General features: G+C 44.2%; 1 protein-coding gene across 1 annotated transcript in view; it reads right to left on the reverse strand.

Annotated features, from left to right (window-relative positions):
- Positions 1-13,397, reverse strand: part of SLC10A2 (solute carrier family 10 member 2) — a 36,054-nt gene extending 22,657 nt beyond the window's left edge. Inside the window, exons 1-2 of the mRNA XM_085622102.1 lie at positions 12,892-13,397; positions 4,131-4,249 (exon numbers count right to left, since the gene is read on the reverse strand). Of these exons, the coding sequence (XP_085478228.1) occupies positions 4,131-4,249; positions 12,892-13,265 (493 nt within the window). The 5' untranslated portion in view covers positions 13,266-13,397. The remainder of the gene's footprint in view (positions 1-4,130; positions 4,250-12,891) is intronic.
- Positions 13,398-19,637: the final 6,240 nt, after the last annotated feature.

Consider the following 19,637-nt stretch of genomic DNA (forward strand, 5'->3'; position numbering starts at 1 on the left):
ACTGTTACTCTCAGTCTGAAAGGGGTTCTCACAACCCTAACATCGTTTATATCTAGATGGAATCCTCTGTTCTTATATTGGTGTGGACGTTTAGGTACGATAAAGATGATGCAAGTACTTATAATACTTTTTTTATTTTTCTAATATTCCTATAAATATCCCCTGTATTTATTTTAAAATAATTGACTCTATTTTATCCAAATGTTTGTGGAACAACAAAAATTCTCTCATGTGGCTTCAAAAACGTAAATGTCTCAAACATAAGTGAGGTTTTAATTTTACCGATTTATGTTCTTACCACACAGCTTTTTTCTTAAACAAACCTATTTTTCACTTATTGAAGAAGAATCTATTGTTCCTCCCCTCGGGGCTGATATTGAAAAAGTATTTCTTCAACCTTTTTCTTTTTGAGAATTTTTAGGTCTTACTCAGAAACCTCCTTATCTCTCACTATTCTAAAAAATGCATGTAAACTTCGCCCTATTTTTATCTCCCATCTTTTTTTTTTTGAAAAACCTTTATTGACATTTCAATCATTAACAAGTATGGGCCTACAACCCCCCGGGGCCGGCCGCTAAGCAATCAGAGCAATAAGAGCAAATGTAAACACAGGCGGCACCTCGGAGAGCAGAATCTTCATTCCAATATAGTCCGGCCAGTAAGCCGCGCAGGTAGGACACCAGGAGAAAAAGGGTTTTTCATTTTATAATGAAACAAGACAGTAGGATCAGGTGCCAAACAATTTCCCAACAGCGATAAGGGGCAAGAATATTAGACGTAAGCAATAAGCAGCAATCTATTGGATCTATGGCGCAGACACGGGAAATTCCGGATGGGGAAGAATATCAGAAACAGTTGCGCCTGCAGGCCCCCGTACCTAACGCCCAGAGAACACCCCGGAAACTGTGGCACACATGAAGAGGCGACGATTCACGACAAAGGAGGTGTACCGCGCTGATCCCAGAAAAGAAAAAACAAGAAGAAGCGGAGAAGAAAAAGGAGGCCATGGAAAAAGAGATAAAGACTAAAGAGTCCCCTCCCCCAACCCCCCATCCTGCACCTCTGCAAATGAGTATGGCCCCTCCCCCCAGCAGTGTGCCTGTCGCCCTGGTACTAGACCCGAAATATAGAAGAAACAGGGAAAAAGGAGTAAGAAAGAACCCCACCAGACGGGGGGTGGAGAAAGTATAATAAACTGGAGGAGGGCCTTCAAAACATACCCCCGGCTTCTCCCTCCCGCACGGTGAAGTCTCCCCACAGCAAACAATAAGCAGCACCAAATCGACCATATCAGAAAAGGGGGATGGGGAGAATTATGCACCAACTATGCTAATAACCATGAGAGTACGCAACCATGAGTCCGCCCGTCTACTAGATGACCACCCCCGAAGGATCAGCCTCATCCTTGACCACTCTTTGCAATTCTGCCCATGCCTACCCCTCGACCCAGCACCATGTCCGATGTTACAAGGTAAAGGAGTGTCCAAAAACAACCGGGAAGCGACGCACACAGGTGGGGTGGAAGTCTCTGAGTACCAACACAGTCCGCATTATGGAGGGACATCTTTCCCAGTGCTGCCCCAGGATCTGCACTGCACACAAGGTCCAGGAAGGCTGAATCAGCCAAAGTAGACAAACGTTGCTGGAATTGTCCCTGGGTCGCCGGAGGCCGTGCACGGGACAAGGCCACCACCTTCCACTCAGGTCCAATACCTCCGGAACAGATCAAACCCTCAGTTAGCCGATCACACGGTAGCATACTGTCCGGAGTGTCCGGCTGTTCACTAATCGCAGGGGTGGCCGCGACATTATCCTCCTGTGCGCAGTGTGGGAAGCCCCTGTGTACCTGTGGACCAGCATGCCGCCACTGTCCCAACGCTGATGCCACACCATCGAGCTTACTCCCCAAGACCCCGGCGCCACGAGCCAAGGAGAAATGAAGGGCACCAAGGGCCTCTAGGAGGTCGCCGTACCCCAGCACAGCTCTCTGCGATCGCTCCGCCACACTCCCAAAAGTCACACACTCCCAATCCTGCTGTAACCCAGTGGACAGGATGGTAGGCTGCATCGCAACAAGATGGCCGCCGGGAAGGCCCGACTCGTATTGGGGCCGGGACCCAGGGACAAGCGCCTCGAGGTCCACGTCGCTGAAGACAGGGGTCCGGGGGCAGGCACAAATTCAGCCGTTGCGTGGTCACGGGAAACAGTCGTCCCCGCCACGGACCAGCTCCCGCGAAAGTCCGGGAGCAGCCCGCAAGGATCAGGGCGAGCGTGGGGCGGCGTCCGGGCAGCTCACCGTCAAAGGCAGGGGCAAGCACCGAAGAATCGGAGAATTGCACCCCCGGGCACGTCCTCGGTCCGCTACGCTCAGCAGTGGGAGCGACTACGGCGAAATGCAGGCCGAGGGCAGCACCGCTCCGGTGGACCGACTCCACCCAGTCACCACAGGCCGCTGTTGTTAAACTGCCGCCCGGCCAAGGCGTCCACTCGAGGTCCCGGCTCCGGGGCTGCACGGGCCGCAAAGTTCAACTGCAGATTTCTCCGGCGGTACGGCAGCCAGAAACCTCGGAGTCACACGATCGGTTGCCACTCTCATTCACAAACACGATCTCATAGCGCAGACTGAGGATCTCGTGCAGGATATCCGTGCGGGATGCGGAGGTTCACGGAGCCGGGAATCTACGCTGCCGTCCCGGTCGCCATCTTGGCTCCTCCCCCCCATCAGAATATCTTAATCTAAATCTAAATGCCATTTTTGTAAAGCGCGACTTCCAATCCACAATTTGGCATAATAAACATGTTAAAATAAATATTTAAAACTATTTTTTTGAAGTCTTGACATGAAAAAGGTCTAAGATAGATTCATCAACTCTTTGATAATGATTCTTGCCTTCCTTTTACATTAGCTGAATCACACTTTTCCTTTCCCTTCTCAATCTGTGGTTCAATTAACATATGATCATCTCCTGCATAATATTACTTCTATTTCTCCTGCCCCTCACCTCACCCCCATCCCCATTATTAACCTCTCCCTCAGCGTCCCAAATCTATACTAAACTAACCATTTTTCCAGAAGATCGAGACAAAACAGATGTGGAACTGAAATGGGAATCAGACTGACTCACCACCTTTTCAATTTATATATGGAACAAAATGTTGCTTATATTACGGAAATCCTCTAGAGCAGCTAATACTATCCAAACTTTATTTATTTTATTCACAATAGACTCATGATCACTCCAGCCACTCTACATAGAATAAATCCTACCTCCTGTTTGTCCTGCAATACCAACCCCTTCAACCTTAAGCATATGCTATTTGCATGCCCCTCCACATGTCAATTTTGGTTAAAAGTCTGCAAGCAAAGAAATTATATTTTTCACACACACATCCCTTTTACTTTCAACAATATTTTTCTTGGAAATATTTCAGAGGACTGGTCTTCTCATTCAGCCAATGTACATATACCTGATTTATGTCTTGCAGTTGCCTTTCGCAGATCACCAAAGCATGGAAAGACTCTTCTAAAATATCTTTTCAAGCCTGGTGGTATGGTGTGCGCTATAATCACAGGCTTGACAAGGCATTCGTCAATCCAATATCTCTTGCCATCAAAAGAGACCTTCTTTGGTTACCTGTGACAGCTTCCCTGGACATTTCTGCAAAGGCTACCAGCTCACATAATCTTTGGATTTAAGAGGTACCCAAACCTCCATGACTCTTTATTACCAGTATAGATAATTGATCTACATTCCTCTTATTAATATACATTTGTTGTTTATGTTTTAACAATGATATTATACCTTTGTAATTTATTTTTTAATAGGATACAGTTATGTTTATGTTCTTTTTTCTCTCTATTTATATCTTTTTTGTTCTTCTCCACTGTAACTATTTTCTATTGCTTAATAAGATCTCTCATACTCTTCTCATCATAATGTACTTACCTGCTTGAATACTTATCTATTGTGTCATTCCAATTGCAAAATAAACGTTATCTTTTAAACTCAAAACATGGATCTAAACTGTATGTCGTACTTACAAAGGTGACTAAAAAGAGTGCTAAGGTAACCACCGGTACAAAGAGATCAGCTGAAGAAAAATATTCAACATGCTGTTACTATACTTACCAATGCTGTCATAGGGAATCGTGATAGAGTTAGAATCTACCCATATTTTTGTGTAAACGAACAGGCACAGAGGCATCATTCCCAACGCAAGCAGCGTGGAGCACGTCGTCATACTTATACTGCAAAAAAGAAGAAAAAAAATGTTTTCCAAGTTAGATTTTACAATCCCAGTTTTCCTTAACAATGGAGTGAAAGTCCAGGGACAGAACGCAGCCATATTGATGATAAATTATCCTTCATGATTTCCTCATTGTAACTAATCACTATATGTGAGTTAAAGTGCGGCTACCTTTTTGTAACACCTACTTGTGTATGTGTGTCATTTATTTTACATAAGCTTAGCTTCAGGATATTTTTGCTCTCAGCTTGCGAATGTACTTGCATTGTCTTAGGGTAATGAGGTTGGAGTTTAGACGGTAGATGATAGTGTTGCATTAGTTTTTGCCATTCTTCTTGTCAGGGACATCTTAAGGATTTTGGGGGCCCTGGGCCAAACATATTTTGGGGGCCCCTGTTCAGAACAGCTTTGAATTCATGATCTAATTTGGGATCCTGTTTCCCACGCAGTTTCCGCTTCCTCAGCTGCAATCCAGTTTGCATCATAGGCATTAGCCTATATATTCCCGAAGTAAATGGACGAGCACAGCTGACAGCGGTAGAATTTAGTATTTCCTGTCCTGCTACAAGGTTTTTAATACTTTTTAAATTGTATATGTGTGGCTGAATTACTCCGTGCTTTTTAATAATTTCTCACACCTACGCGCACATGCACTTTACTTGATTCTGCTTACCTACACCTCCTTAGGTGCTCCGATTCGCATCTCGCGTTTCCTCCAGTCCTGGTCCGCCGCGGCTGATACGCCGATTGTGCGGAGGGCTGGGGCTACTATCGGGCTCCTCACTTCGGCCCACGCAGTTTCCTCTTCCTCAGCTGTGTTAGCAATCCAGTTTGCATCATAGGCATTAGCCTATATTTTCCCGATGCAAATGGATGCACGCAGCTGACAGCGATAGGATTTGGTGTTTTCTGCCCTGCTACTAGGTTTTTAATACTTTTTAAATTGTATATGTGTGGCTGAATTACTCCGTGCTTTTTAATAATTTCTCCTACCTACGCGCACATGCACTTTACTTGATTCTGCTTGCCTACACCTCCTTAGCTGCTCCGATTCGCATCTCGCTTTTCCTCCAGTCCTGGTCCACCGTGGCTGATACGCAGATTGTGCGGAGGGCTGGTGCTACTATCAGGCTCCTCACTACCGCCTATGCAGTTTTCGTTTCCTCAGCAGCGTTAGCAATCCAGTTTGCATCATAGGCATAAGCCTATATATTCCAGATGCAAACGGACGCGCGCAGCCGGCGCGCTGCTGGCGCACTGAAGGTGCGCAGAAGGCAAGCCCATATGCACCCGTCAGTGACCTGGAGGCATCCAGCGCCGGCCATGCTGCCTAGTTCCTCTCCAGTGAGTTTCTTCCACTATATTACAATAGGGAAAAGCTGCTTAGCCTTTGGCGGCTTCCATTATGTCAGTGTACAGCGGCTGATCCGAGCTTGGAGGTAGACTTTCAATGCAATAAGTGCAACTGATCTCTCTTCCAGCCCAGGAAACACACTCCCAAGATCCTCTCATGCAACAATAAGTGTAAAAACAATAAGAAAACAGAGGACTTAAAGGCCACCCTTTTAAATTGTCGACTCTATGCAAAAGCATGAACCACACATTTATGACGTACTTTTAGACAAACAGCCTGATCTTTTATTTCTCACTGAGACCTGGCTGTCTGAAGCCTCCAACCCTACTATCACCTGGGCCATCCCTACAGGTTATAAAATCCTTAGGCGGGACCGATTGAGTGGGAAGGGGGGCGGTGTTGCCATTATTTACAATAAATACCCAGACTGCTCTCTCATCCCGATAGAAAACATCGAGGGCACAGAGTCCTTAGGCTTCCACTGTACCTTATCCCCCCCATCATAGCATAGCTGTTTTTCTGATTTACAGACCTCCCGGTGCAATTGGAAATTTTATTACTACGCTTAATACAGCCACCACCTTCTTGGCCTTAAAATACAACAACTGACTTATTATGGGAGATATCAATATACACATGGACAATGGAAAAGACCCTCAAACAATTTCCTTGTTGGAGACGCTGCAGGCCTGCAACATGTTTCCATCTATTTCTTTTGGCCACCCATGAGAAGGGCCATACCCTAGACCAAATCTTTCACAACTTTGACATATCAGTAAGCCTACCTCTTCCCATTACCTGGTCTGACCACCACCGATTAAAATTCGTCATTCCCAACTCTGCCACAGCCCCTCGGGTTAACGCAGGGCAGAGGGTCCCTAATTACAGGACGTTCCATAAAATATCCATCCTGATGTTAACAGATGCCCTCGATCGTTCATCACCGGAGCTGTCTGGCTGCCCCGACTCGGACACCCTCTCAATAGATTCATGGCTCCGAACCAACATTGGTGCACTGGTACCGGTTGTTTCTCGCTCCTCAAAGAGTTCGGCCCCGCCAGCTCTATGGTTTAACGAATCCCTCAGATCTAGCAAAAGAAATTGTAGAAAAACGGAACAGAAATGGTGTAAATCCTATCTACCTGAGGACAGGAAGGTGTATGAAGACACCTTAAAAGCTCATTACATTCTCGTGAAGGCAGCCAAGACACACTTCTTTCAAACCAAGATAGAAAATGCCCAAAATAAGAGTAAGGAAATCTTTAGCATATTTAAATCATTTACCGCCCCGAAAGCCGGCACAAAGGAAGGGCCATGCACGGAAGAATGATCTAAGCAAATAGCTCAGTTCTTCCACAAAAAGATCTCCGTGAGCCAACAAGCCATCACTAACATCTCAAAAGAAGAACTGACCTTCTATCTTAGTTCTAATAGTAAATTTCACCTCTTGGATCCTCCTCTTTACTAGCTTTCCCTGAGTTTCAGCTTGAAGAGTCATTGACCCTTCTCCAAAGCATTAAATCTGGCTCTCCTACCGACCCATGTCCAGCGAATATCCTGAACCTATTATCTCCCACCATAAACCCCACAGTAAACCAGCTGTTTAATGCTTCCCTCTCCTCAGGCAAGATGCTGAAATTATGGAAGAATGCTAAGAATCTTCCACTGATAAAAAAAGCTAACGCCAAACCGACGGACCCTGCCAACTCCAGGCCAATCTCCCTTCTTCCAGCCCTCTCCAAAGTATTAGAGAAGCATGTAAACAAGGCCCTCCAAAAACACATTGAAGATGGGAAGCTCCTTCATGCGTCCCAATCCGGTTTTATGGCTAACTACAGTATGGAGTCCGCTCGGCTGGAAGTGACTGAATTTCTCAAGGGTAAGCTGGACCAGGGAGGCAAGGCTGTTCTGATACTGCTCGATCTGTCAGCGGTCTTCGATACGGTCCCACATGAGAGGCTCCTGGAGAGGCTTGCTAACATCGGCCTGGGGGGTACCGCCTTAACTTCAATGTCATCCTTCTTGGCAAATAGATCTCAGGACATCTGGCTCCCCCCTTTATCCTCCCTGGTTTCGGCCATGAATGTAGGTGTCCCTCAGGGCTCCAATGTCAGTCCTACCCTTTTTAATATATTACTATCCCCCCTTGCATTTCTGATAGAGGAAGAGGGCGCCAAAATTGTTTCCTACGCTGATGACACTCAGCTGATATTTACATGTGAAAAAGGAACCGACTTTGACGGGGCAATGATTAGGCCTTGCCTCACAAAGGTTTTTAACTGGCTTAATATCAATCAGCTGAAGTGCAATCCTGACAAAACTGAAGTTGTTTTCTTTGGTAATCCAGAAATACCTGAATGGAGCTCTTGGTGGCCAAAAGATCTTCTGCCCCTGCCGGCGGAAAGGAGAAAGTCAAAAACTTAGGAATTGTCATAGACAAGACACTCTCCATGCGCTTTCAAATCCAAAATCTAACTGGCGCTTGCTTTGGCATACTCTGGATGCTAAAATAATTCCTGCCACTGTTACCGCTTGAGAGCAGAAAGATCGTGGTGCAGGGTCTGGTGACCTCAAAGCTTGACTATGTCAACATCTTATACCTCAGTCTTCCCAAATCCCTTATCCAGCGCCTACAAGTGGTGCAAAATGCAGCAGCCAGAGTCATCCTGAGACCAAAACCCAGATCTACTATGACACCTATTCTTAAGTCTCTACACTGGCTCCGCATAAAGGAACGGATCGACTTCAAAGAGATGACCATCTTCTTTAAAGCTTTCCACGGCTTAAGAGAGGCTACCTAAATAAGCGCGTTAATCACTACACAACATCTAGACCCCCAAGATCTTCCAATTCCAACCTGGCCATCGTGCCTAAAATATGGCGTGCCCGCACTGGAGGCAGATCCCTCAGCTTTCTAGGCACAAAATTGTGGAAAGACTCCCTGAGTCTCTGAGACAAACCACATACCTACTCTCTTTCAGGAAGAACTTAAAAACCTGGCTTTTTAATAACTGATGGGTCTTTTATGCACATTTTCCTGCTGCTGTCACGCACCAGGACACTCTAGTCTGGGTAGCGGTGCGCTTTATTAAATACACTATTCATTTCATTTCATTAGGTCCCTGACAGTGCAAAGGAACATCCGTCCAAATTCTCAAGGGCCTTATTTATGAGACCTTGCTTTACTTTTATGCCGCCGGTGCGTCACATTTTGTGATGCACCTGCAGCGTAAAAAAAGTGCCATGTTGCGCCCTATTTACAATGTGACGCATCTAGGCAGATACATCACTTTGTAAACCCCTGCACCACATTATACCTGCGCCAGGTATAATGTGTGCAGGGTGGGTGTTCCCCCGCAAAAAGCCTCTTAGAAGTGGCGCATTGAAATCTATGAGAACTCTGGGCCTGATTCACAGAACTAACTTACTACAAAATCCTAAACTTACTGCCATTTTGGTATTCACAGAAGGCACTTACTCATTTTGGTATTCATAGAAGGTACTTACTCATTTTGGTATTCACAGAAGGCACTTACTCATTTTGATATTCACAAAATGCACTTACTCATTTTGCTATTCACTGAATGCACTTACTCATACTAAGTTTATGTCCGCACTCGGGCTGGAGATTCCGGCCCGGTGGTGGAGATTCCGGCCCGGCGGTGGAGATTCCAGCCCGGCGGTGGATATTACGGCACGGCGGTGGATATTACGGCACGGCGGTGGAGATTACGGCCCGATGGTGGAGATTCTTGCCCGATGGTGGAGATACTGGCCAGCGCGGAGATTCCGCCACCGGCCAAAATCACCACCATCGGGCCGGAATCTTCCCCTCCGGGCTGGAATCTCCACCTCCGAGCCGGAAACTCCACCACCGGGCCGGAATCTCCACCACCGGGCCGGAATCTTCACCTCGGGGCCAGAATCTCCAGCCCGAGTGCGGACATAAAGTTAGTATGAGTAAGTGCGTTCTGTGAATACCAAAATTAGTAAGTGCCTTCTATGAATAACAAAATGAGTAAGTACCTTCTGTGAATACCAAAATGAGTAAGTGCCTTCTGTGAATACCAAAATGGTAGTAAGTTTAGGATTTTGTAGTAAGTTATTTCTGTGAATCGGGCCCTCCGTGCATCACTTCTAGGACGCCATTGCCTCAATATATTACGCCTGCCTCACAGCAGGCGTAAGACTGATGCAGGCCCTTTCACATGGGGCTTGCCCCATGTGAAAGGACACATTGCTGGAGTTGCGTTTATTTTCAGACACACCCCAGCAATGCATCACTTTCGCCCCTACAGATACATCAGAAATACTGACGTATCTGTAACTCCTTGCGACATGATACGTCATACAGTAAATATGACACATCCATCATGTCGCAAAGAGGGCGCACTAAGAAGTGACGCATCCCTGTTTTCACACAGCGATGCATCACTTCTCATAAATAAGGCCCTCAATGTGTTTACATCTAATATTCAGGGATAGTTATATGTGTTTTCAATATTGTAACACAGCAGCAGCTCACCAATTTTACTGCAATTAATCTCTGCAACGCCTTCTTATATGTTAGGCCTTGTTTTGATCTAAAAGAAACTTATTTTATGTATATTGCATGAAACATAAACACAACATTTCTCTGCAAAATGGCTGTATTAGATTCTCACACACCAGGTACATAAAAAATAAATTAAAGGAGAACAGTATTTAAAACCATCTGTATAAGAAATATTCAAGGTCATTAGGGCAAAACTCTGGAGAAAGGAGCTGACTCGGTCAGGGGGCCCCCTGACAGTCTGGGGCCCTGGGCCAGAGCCCACTTTGCCCATGCATTAAAACGTCTCTGCTTCTTGTTGCCCCCACCGTTTCTCATATCTGAAGGTAGGCATGTGATCTTTAAAACGTGCTGTAATCATAAAAGGTATCAATATACAGAAATAAAGCATTTAAAAACCCTAAATTATGAAGGGGTGGGGGCTTTATAGGTGGGTGGTGACTGAGCTGTCACCAAAAGAAAAGCAGATGAAGTGTCCACCCCCACCTGAACTGGTGCCAAATTTAGAGGGAGCCACACTGCACTGTTGCCAAAAGCAGATCTGCTACTGCCATTGCAAATACACTTTTGGCAGTCCTGGCACAGTCGTGAGTCTGGGTCCCAATCAAGGGTTTGACACACTTTCCAATGGCATTCCGTCTATCCACGTCCACCATTAAAGCCATTGCAGTCTCAGACAGAAAACGCAGAACACCCCTTCAATGCCTTCCACAAGCATGGAAAAAACACTTCAGCTCCAAGAAATATATGTGGTATGTGATCCATGGAAATGGGCCACCACTTTTAGAGCTTATCTCCAGGAAACCTGAATGTGATAACACTTCCACCAGACAGGCATGGCCTAGCAGGCCATTCACCACATTTTTACCACTGAATGCCTTACATCGCGATTCGTTATAATACTAGTTGTGCTAATTAGAAGATAGGAAGTAAAGAAAACTTTAACGATCCAATTACAGTGCCAATCAGGAGTCCTGTTTCACAAATGGTAGTCTAGCATTCTTGAATAGACCTCTCCCATTCATCTGCACTTCTAGGTGTAGAACAACCAACACATCATTGCTTCTCAACAACTGGAAGGGTTCTTCATCGAAAAAGTGGTCTATCCAATAACAGCTTTAGTGCTGGGGACATCACAGTGAAAGAGACAGCCCTGCTGCATTCTGAGCTATACAAATGGCAAAACAAGCAAATAAATGAAAAACTGTGATAGTGGAGAGGAAGAATATAGGCCATAATCCCCACAGCAACTCACAAATATCAATATTAGCCAGTTTCATAATAGATTTAACTTTTGTAGAAAGACTTAGAATTGTTTGCTGCAATTAAAAACGGAGGTTTCAAAGATAACCTAATGGCTGTCATTATAGTCTCAACATTTGACAGGAAATAGTTTTTAGGTAGGTACTCCAAGGATAATTCAACATGGTTTTAATTTATCATAAGTAAATGCAAATTAGAGAACAAAAACACTTCAATTTATCCAACATTCAACAGTACTAAGCCTGAATTGCTGCTAAAACATGTTTAATTAGATGTTTTAAACTCGAGCACAGTTTTTGAGTGGTTCACATCATTCCTTGAAGACAAGAGACAATGGTCCACATCTAATAATAGTCACACAGCGCTTTATGAAAATCAGCAGCACTTCATTGTACAAATAGTGGAGAAAAGAAAATTGAGCAGCACCAGATTTTGCCAGCCACCCAATAAGGATGACATTAACTGCGTTCATGCTAAAAAACAGCCATTTCCATGACACGCGACACATCTTAGGCATGAGAACATGACACAATATTCCAACCCAGATTTGTTAACACGCATGTAGTACAGTGCCTGGTGAAATTCAGCAATGCTGAGAAGAAGAAGAAGAAGAAGAAGAAGAAGAAGAAGAAGAAGAAGAAGAAGAAGAAGAAGAAGAAGAAGAAGAAGAAGAAGAAGAAGAAGAAGAAGAAGAAGAAGAAGAAGAAGAAGAAGAAGAAGAAGAAGAAGAAGAAGAAGAAGAAGAAGAAGAAGAAGAAGAAGAAGAAGAAGAAGAAGAAGTGGTCAGGTTGTAGTAATGAACTTGGAGTAATACTCAGATGAAGTAATAGTCAAGTTGAAATAATGGGTAGGGTGAAGTAATACACAGATAAACTAAAGGTCAATATAAATTAATTTTCAGGTCGAAGTAGTGATCAAATGAACTAATGATCAAGTTGAAGTAATGATCAGGTCAAAGTATTGATCAATCGACGTAATGGACAGGTTGCAACAATGGTCAGCTTGAAGTAAAGATCAGACAAACTAATATTCATGTTGAAGAAATGGTCAGGTGGAAATATCGGTCAGTTGAACTAATGGTCAAGCTGTGGTAATGGTCCGATAGAAGCAATAATCAGGTGGTCAGGCGAAAGTGAAGACCAGTGGACAGTGGTGGTCCGGCTGAAGCAATAGAGAGTGAAAATAGCGTAGCGAAACATATTGTAAGAATACGTCTCATTTGAGCAGGTAAGAAAGTGCAGGGTGATGTCTCCTGCCTCCCTTGTACTCTATGATTAGTTTAAAATGCCACTTAACTCTGGTACTAGGTACAGTGTACTACAAATACAATGTACTGCGGTTGCGCTAAAAAGAAAGTTGCTGTTATGGCAACAAGAGTAGGTCAAATAACAGCATTTTGTATCTGTAGTCCTCATGCGCTGTAAATACATACGTTAAAATTGAAGTAAATATGTACATTTTTAGATTGTCTCACCTGAGGTCCATGTCTCCGTCCACCCAGTACGCCAGAATATTGGACCCGGTTCCCCCGGGGCAGCACCCCATGATCAACACGACAACAGCTTGGATGGGGTGAATGTTGAAGATGAGCGAGAGCACAAAGCCGGTCAGGGGCATTATTCCAAACTGGCAGAGGAAGCCCACAATGATGCCCCATGGTCGTTTGATGTGACCCCAGAACTTCTTGGCATTCACAGTGCAGCCCATGGAAAACATAACCAGCGCCAGCATGACTGTGAGGACGGCACTCAGAACTGTGTTCAGAATTAGGTTAAAATTGTTAGGTGGCAGCAGGCAAGAGGTGCCCTCGCAAACGGTCGCGTTGGCCGAGCAGTTTGGAGAATCCATAATTGCTGCAAACGTCTTAATTGTTGCGATGTGTTAGATAAACCCGTTTTTTTCTAATGGAAGATGTCGTGGAGAGCTCCTTCTAAGTGTTTTGGGAAAATGGAAAAAGTCTGACGTCCGAAGGAAGCTTTACATTCCCAGAGAAAAGCCTGTGTTCACATCTCCCCTTTTAAACCGTACCGAGGCAATAAAAAGTAATAATTAGTGAAACATTGTTTTTTTATGAGACCAGACGTCAGAAGTAGATTTTGGTTATGCATTCCGGCTTCAGAGAGAGAGTTGTTGACTAACTGTAAGGCTAACAGTTTATTACATTGGTGAGCGCGTGGCCTTCGTGAACCTGGGGAGGAGGGAGACAACGGGGTAGAGAAACGACTGTTATGAGTCAACACGTACAGCAAGGCTTGTACTCAGCTCGATGAAACAGACAAGCTGTCACCAGAGAGAGAATATTAGAGTGCTAGCGTCTGTGCGCTCTTTTCACTCCGTCACTTAGCGCACGTAACCAAAATCACGTGGGCGGATGGGGTTGAGTCTGTAAGATAACAGCAATTGAGCCAATCGGACCATAACCCCATAACTGCTGGGCCACTGGGCCCCTACACCCGCCCCCTTCCTCAGTGCAAAGACCAGACTTAGACTTTATAGCTGCCAAGTTTCCCAGGTTCATGCTGATGTACAACTCCAGTCCAGACTTTTTCCTTTGAATTCTGGGACTTGCAGTCCTGTTTTATAATGCAATAAACAAGACTACAAATCCAAGAATTCAAAGAAAAAATCTGCGCTGGTGCAGCCCTTTACGCACAGGCCTGGGAAGCTTGGCAGGGCTGGCTATTTGGTATTTGGGGTATTTTGCCCTTAGGGCTCCATAACTTTTTTCCACATAAAGTATTGGAGCAGCATAATTTTGGCTCCACCCTTACACGCCACAAAGACGCAATATATATGTGCATTTAGCACGTACTCTGTATGTCCTAATGACATTAATCATTAATGTAAAGTGTTTCAGTTGGCATCATTATTGAAGTGCATTCACTGTAGGTTTAGAGACTCGTATACATACTGTGTGCTTTAACCTTATTAAATTACATTTATTGTTTAGGTATTTATTTATTTATTTTATCAATTTATAGGGCGCAACAGCTACCCAAAAAGGGTTTCCCGGCGCCTAGACACAGCTAGTTTGAGGGCAGAAAGAGGGAGGTGGCTGTTGAGTGTTTATTGTTCAAACAGCCAGGTCTTAACAAGCTTTCTGAACCTAAGATAATTTCCTTCCTTTCGGATACAGGGGGGGAGCGTGTTCCAAAGGGAGGGTCCCAGATAGGCAAAGGATCTGCCACCTGTTCTTGCTCGTTTGAACCTTGGTATGCAGAAACAGGCTGCCGTCTGCGACCGGAGGTTTCTCTTGGGCGTATAGAGGTAGGCAAGAGTTTGGAGATATTTTGGTGCTGTACCTGCTTTAATTCTGAAAATATAGTTCAGGGCTTTAAAGCGGATTCTGCTTCCGATCCTGAGCCAATGAAGATTCCTACGATGGTTCGAAACTCCGGAGTTCTTCGGAATATTGCAGAGTAGCCTGACCGCTGCATTTTGCACTACCTGTAGTCGTCCGATCACAGATTTGTTTGCGCCCAGGTACAGAATGTTGCCGTAGTCAAGCCTAGATGTGATAAGGGCATTGACTACGGTCTTTTGCGTTGACACAGGCAGCATCCAGAGGATCTTCCTCAACCATTTAACTATGGTGAGACATAGGCTGGTTACTTTACTGGCCTGTTTGTTCATGGATAGGGAATTGTCCAGTATAAAGCCCAAGTTACGGGCGTGGGTCACCGGGGTAGGAAAGGCGCCCATCTGATCAGGCCAATGTACGGGATTCCAGAGATCTTGATCTTTTCCCAAAATCAGTATTTCCGTCTTGTCGCCGTTTAGTTTTAACTGGTTTTTTGTCATCCAGTTCAAGATTTTTAATAGTCCTTCCTTAAGTAACGAAGGGGAGTGAGGACAAGATTCAGATAGGGAGAAGATGATTTGGGAGTCGTCAGCGTAGTTCATAAGCGTTAGACCTGATTTTTCAACAAGGTCGGCCAGAGGTTTTAGATACATATTGAAAAATAAAGGGCTTAGGATGGACCCCTGAGGCACTCCATGCGATGCAGGTAGGGTGTCTGAGACGGCTTGTGTAGATGCGATCTGGAAAGTTCGATTAGCCAGGAAAGATCTGATCCAATCCAAAGCCTTTCCTCGTACACCATTTGTATATAGCTCTTTAATAAGAGTTTCATGGGAGATGGTGTCGAACGCCGCACTTAGGTCCAATAACACGAGCGCGACCGTCTGACCTTGGTCGAGAAGCTTTCTGATGTGTTCAGTGACACCAAGCAGGGCGGTTTCTGTGGAGAAGCCAGCCCTGAAGCCAGATTGCGAAGAGTGGAGTAGAGAATTTTCTTCTGCAAAAGTGGCTAAAGCAGAGTGTACGTGTCTCTCTAGACATTTAGAAAAAGCTGGGAGCAGAGATATAGGTCTATAATTGGCCAGTATTTCTGGGTTTGCAGTTGGCTTTTTCAGAAGGGGTGTCACCATGGCATGCTTCCATAAGGCTGGGACAGTAGCTAGGTCGAGGGATGAGTTTAGGAGATTGGCAATGATCTCCAATGAGTGGTCATCCAGTTTTTTAATGATTTTGATAGGGATGGGGTCCCTGGGGGAGCCGGATTTAATAGTTTTAAGGATTCCTTTCAGTTTATCTATTGAAAGAGCAGGCCAGGATTCCAGTAAATTTTCACCCAAAAAAGTGGGTATTGAGTCAGAAAGAGGGGAAGGTTCTGAAACAGAATTTTTTGCCTTAATGTCTGAGATGATTTTGTCGATTTTCTCAGTAAAAAAGCATGCTAACGCCTGGCATTGTTGTGTGTTTAATGGTGGTGTAGCAGCTGTAGTGTGTGCGCCAGCCAGTTCCTTGACTTTAGAAAAGAGAGTTTTGGGCATGTTGGTTGCTTCAACAATAGTTTTTGAGACAAAAGCAGCTCTTGCTTTTGTACAGGCAGTGTGATAAAGATTCCTGGCTTCTTGGTAACTTCTTTTAGCATTGGGGTCGTAATTTTTACGCCATTTGCGTTCTAGTGCTTTGCATTTAGATTTTTCAATCTTTAGGCTATCATTAAACCATGGAGCCGGAGGGCGATGTCTACTCCCTTTGGTGCAAGTAGAAGGCAGACATTTGTTAGCTGCATTGCTAAGCCAGTTATACGCTTCAGTTGCTAAGCGATCCATGTTGGAGTTTTGGCTTGGAGGGTTTTGTTGTAGTGCCGAGTTTAATGCTTCGATGTCTACTAATTTCCAATTTTTCCTGCATGAAGCGTGAGTATTTTGTTGCAAGCTGAGGGAGGGTGGAAAAATAATGCTGAAGTTAATAAGATGGTGGTCAGACCAGCCAGAGGGCAAGGTGGCAATACAGCTAAGTTCCCTGATGTTGGATATTATGGGGTCCAACAGGTGGCCCGCTATGTGAGTAGGGCTAGAATTTATCAGGGACAGATTTAGAGCCTTAAGGTCTTCCAACAGGTTAGAACATGAGGGGATGGTGGGATCTTCTAGGTGCAGGTTTAAATCACCCAACAAGGAAAAGTTGCTAGATGACATGTGGTAGGGAGTAATAAGATTGGCAAAATTGGATACCCATTGAGAGGAATTGCCTGGTGGTCGATAGATCAGAAGGCCTGACATTGTAAAATTGGGGTTCAAGGAGATTTTGAAAAGACCTGCTTCACAGTCTGGGATCGATACCGGTTCCAAAGTGCATTTTAGTTCTCTGTTAAAGATGATGGCTATCCCACCCCCTACCTGTTTTTCCCTGTCTATTCTGACAATGGCGTAGTTATCGGGGAGGGCAGTAGCAACATCTGGGCCGGCGCTAGGTGATTGATAAACGCATCCTCACACTATTAAAATGTATTTACTTTAGAAATTAAAAGGATTTATGTAATGTGTGCATTAATGTTTCATATTCCCATTTATAATGTAGTTCTTAGTCACATTTATTCACATGCACTTGTTATTTTATCGGTATGAAATGTGTAACATGAATCTAATCTACTGACATTTTCCATTAATTTGTGGTTAGATGTGCACATGTATATTGAATGTGCAACTTTGATCTAATATATTAAATTGACATGACTAAGCCCGTATTTCTTTCTGCATAAAATATTGTTTTCCATTTTCTGTTTGTATGTCTTTTCCTTGAAGGTACATTCACATGGTTTGTTAGTTTGAGAATAGATACAACACTGTACTAGTGACACGAAAGAGACAGCCTGAGAAAAGGACCTTGACAAGAAACATAGAGAGCCAGAGTTTCAACTGAGTTTCAATTTATTAATGTTGCGAGGAGTCGCAGGTATCCAAGGACAATATCATTCCCAGGTTTTGCCTGGGATATTTGGTAAATGTTGCAGCTCACACGTGAAAATGGAAAAGGCAATGGAACCCCTGATGATGCGAACAGAGGGGTGTTACTTTGGAAACTCTTGTGGTAAACACTGGTGGTCACACTGTCTGATGTCAGAAGCACTTCCTTGTGGACTTTGAGAGGTGTAGACCTCTGTGCTTACTCCCTTTGATTCTTTTGTTGTTGACTGTAGCTTAGGCTAACATTTATACTCCTAACCCTAGAAGACTCTTGTCCAAGGTTCTGATATGCTGACACCTTCCTGCATTTCCTTGCATTTTCCTGTTTTTCAGCATCTCCTTGACTTCAGAGATCCCTTTAAATTTAAACATCTACATTAGTTTGGAATTTAAATTGGATGATTTTATACTAAACTGATGTATAGAAGAGAGGATCAGAAACTCTTCTCTGAGCATCAAATTTTGGTATTTTCTATATTGCTGTGACTGAACTTTGTGTTTGCCTTACACTGGTACGCCTGAGCTTCGTTGAGAGGTTGTGTTATCCAGTAGTTATTCTGTATCTTTACAGCATGGTGTTGAGATTCATTTACCTTAACCTGACTGCTAACTTGTAATAAATCTTCTTAACTCCAGACACTGATTCCTTACTGTGTGGCCAAAAGGGCTGCACTGTAAATTAAATTTGTTTGATTAAATGTTAACTCCCTTTACCTCTCAGTTGGCGAAAAAGGTCTATCAGATAACAAATGGTAAGAGAGTTGGCCAAGCGCTTGATCAACTGATAGTTCGTAGGATGGTTTGTCACTGAAGTGAGGGAGTTGGTGTCGCATTCAGAAATTGACCAGACCCAGTCCAAACCCCTAAAGCCCATGGTTTGTGCCAGTCCTCCGGAGCGAAGGATTGATGGAGTTCCAGAGGTTTGGGAACGAGTTGTAGCAGCTGAGGTGTGAGTATTAATAGGGTTGCGCGTTGCTATTGCTTATGCTTAGCTTGCGATGTTTTGCAGTGATTATGTGGTGTTCTGCGGAGATATTTTAAGTTGTTGTGTGAATGTGGCGCTTAATGCAGATAGGTTGAAGTGGTTATCGGGTCCGACGTAGCCTAAGATCCCGGGATAGATAAGTTATCAGTGTAGAAGACACTGTCGTGTAGTTGTCAGCTGTGTTGTGGTGCTAGTCATGAGATGTAGTTGACAGCATTATTAGGATATGGACTTTATGTTTGCGTGATTGTGAGGTGTGGTTGGTATAGTGAATCTCAGTGCACAGGGAGGAAATGTATCAATCCGAGTGAGACCCCTCTGGTCGAGGTTTCTTTTGAACTGAATGTCAGGGCAGGTCGGGAAGTGTTATTTCAGACCATTTCTTGTGTGATGGAACACTTTGATTTCTTTAGAGGAGCAGACAAAGTTAGTTGTTGCAATTACTTTTTGTTTGTACTGCACGTAAATTGTTGAGTGTGTGTTCATGAAGAATTGTAAAGGAAGGTGAGCCGCTGCAAGGGGTGAGATTGACATCACAAAGTACTGCGCTGGTATTGGTCGGATGGTGTAGAGCCGTATTGGTATTGGTTAGCTATATCATAAGATAGTCACACTGCTATTGGTTCTGGTAGCCGATCAGAGAATTGTGGGTGAAGCATTATTTCCTGGTTAAAACAGAGAGTCATTTGTGAATTTTTCATATTTTTGATCAAAAATGAAATTCTTCAAAGCATTACAAGGTCTAAAGAGGGGAGATGTGACTGTACCTCTTAGAAAGGGGGAAGAGGCACCATCTGAAAATATGCCAGGACATTATATGGCAAGAAACGTGGGTCTTCATACGTGTATTTTCCTTGAACATTGGCCTAAGATCACTGAGAAGGATGGTCCTTTGACGTATCCCCGTTATGGCACATTGAACTTGAGAATCATTGAGCAATTAAGGACAACGTTGTATGACATGAAGCCACCTCTTA

This window comes from Triturus cristatus, chromosome 8 (genome assembly GCF_964204655.1).
Source record: "Triturus cristatus chromosome 8, aTriCri1.1, whole genome shotgun sequence".
In the NCBI taxonomy this organism is placed as follows: Eukaryota; Metazoa; Chordata; class Amphibia; order Caudata; family Salamandridae; genus Triturus; species Triturus cristatus.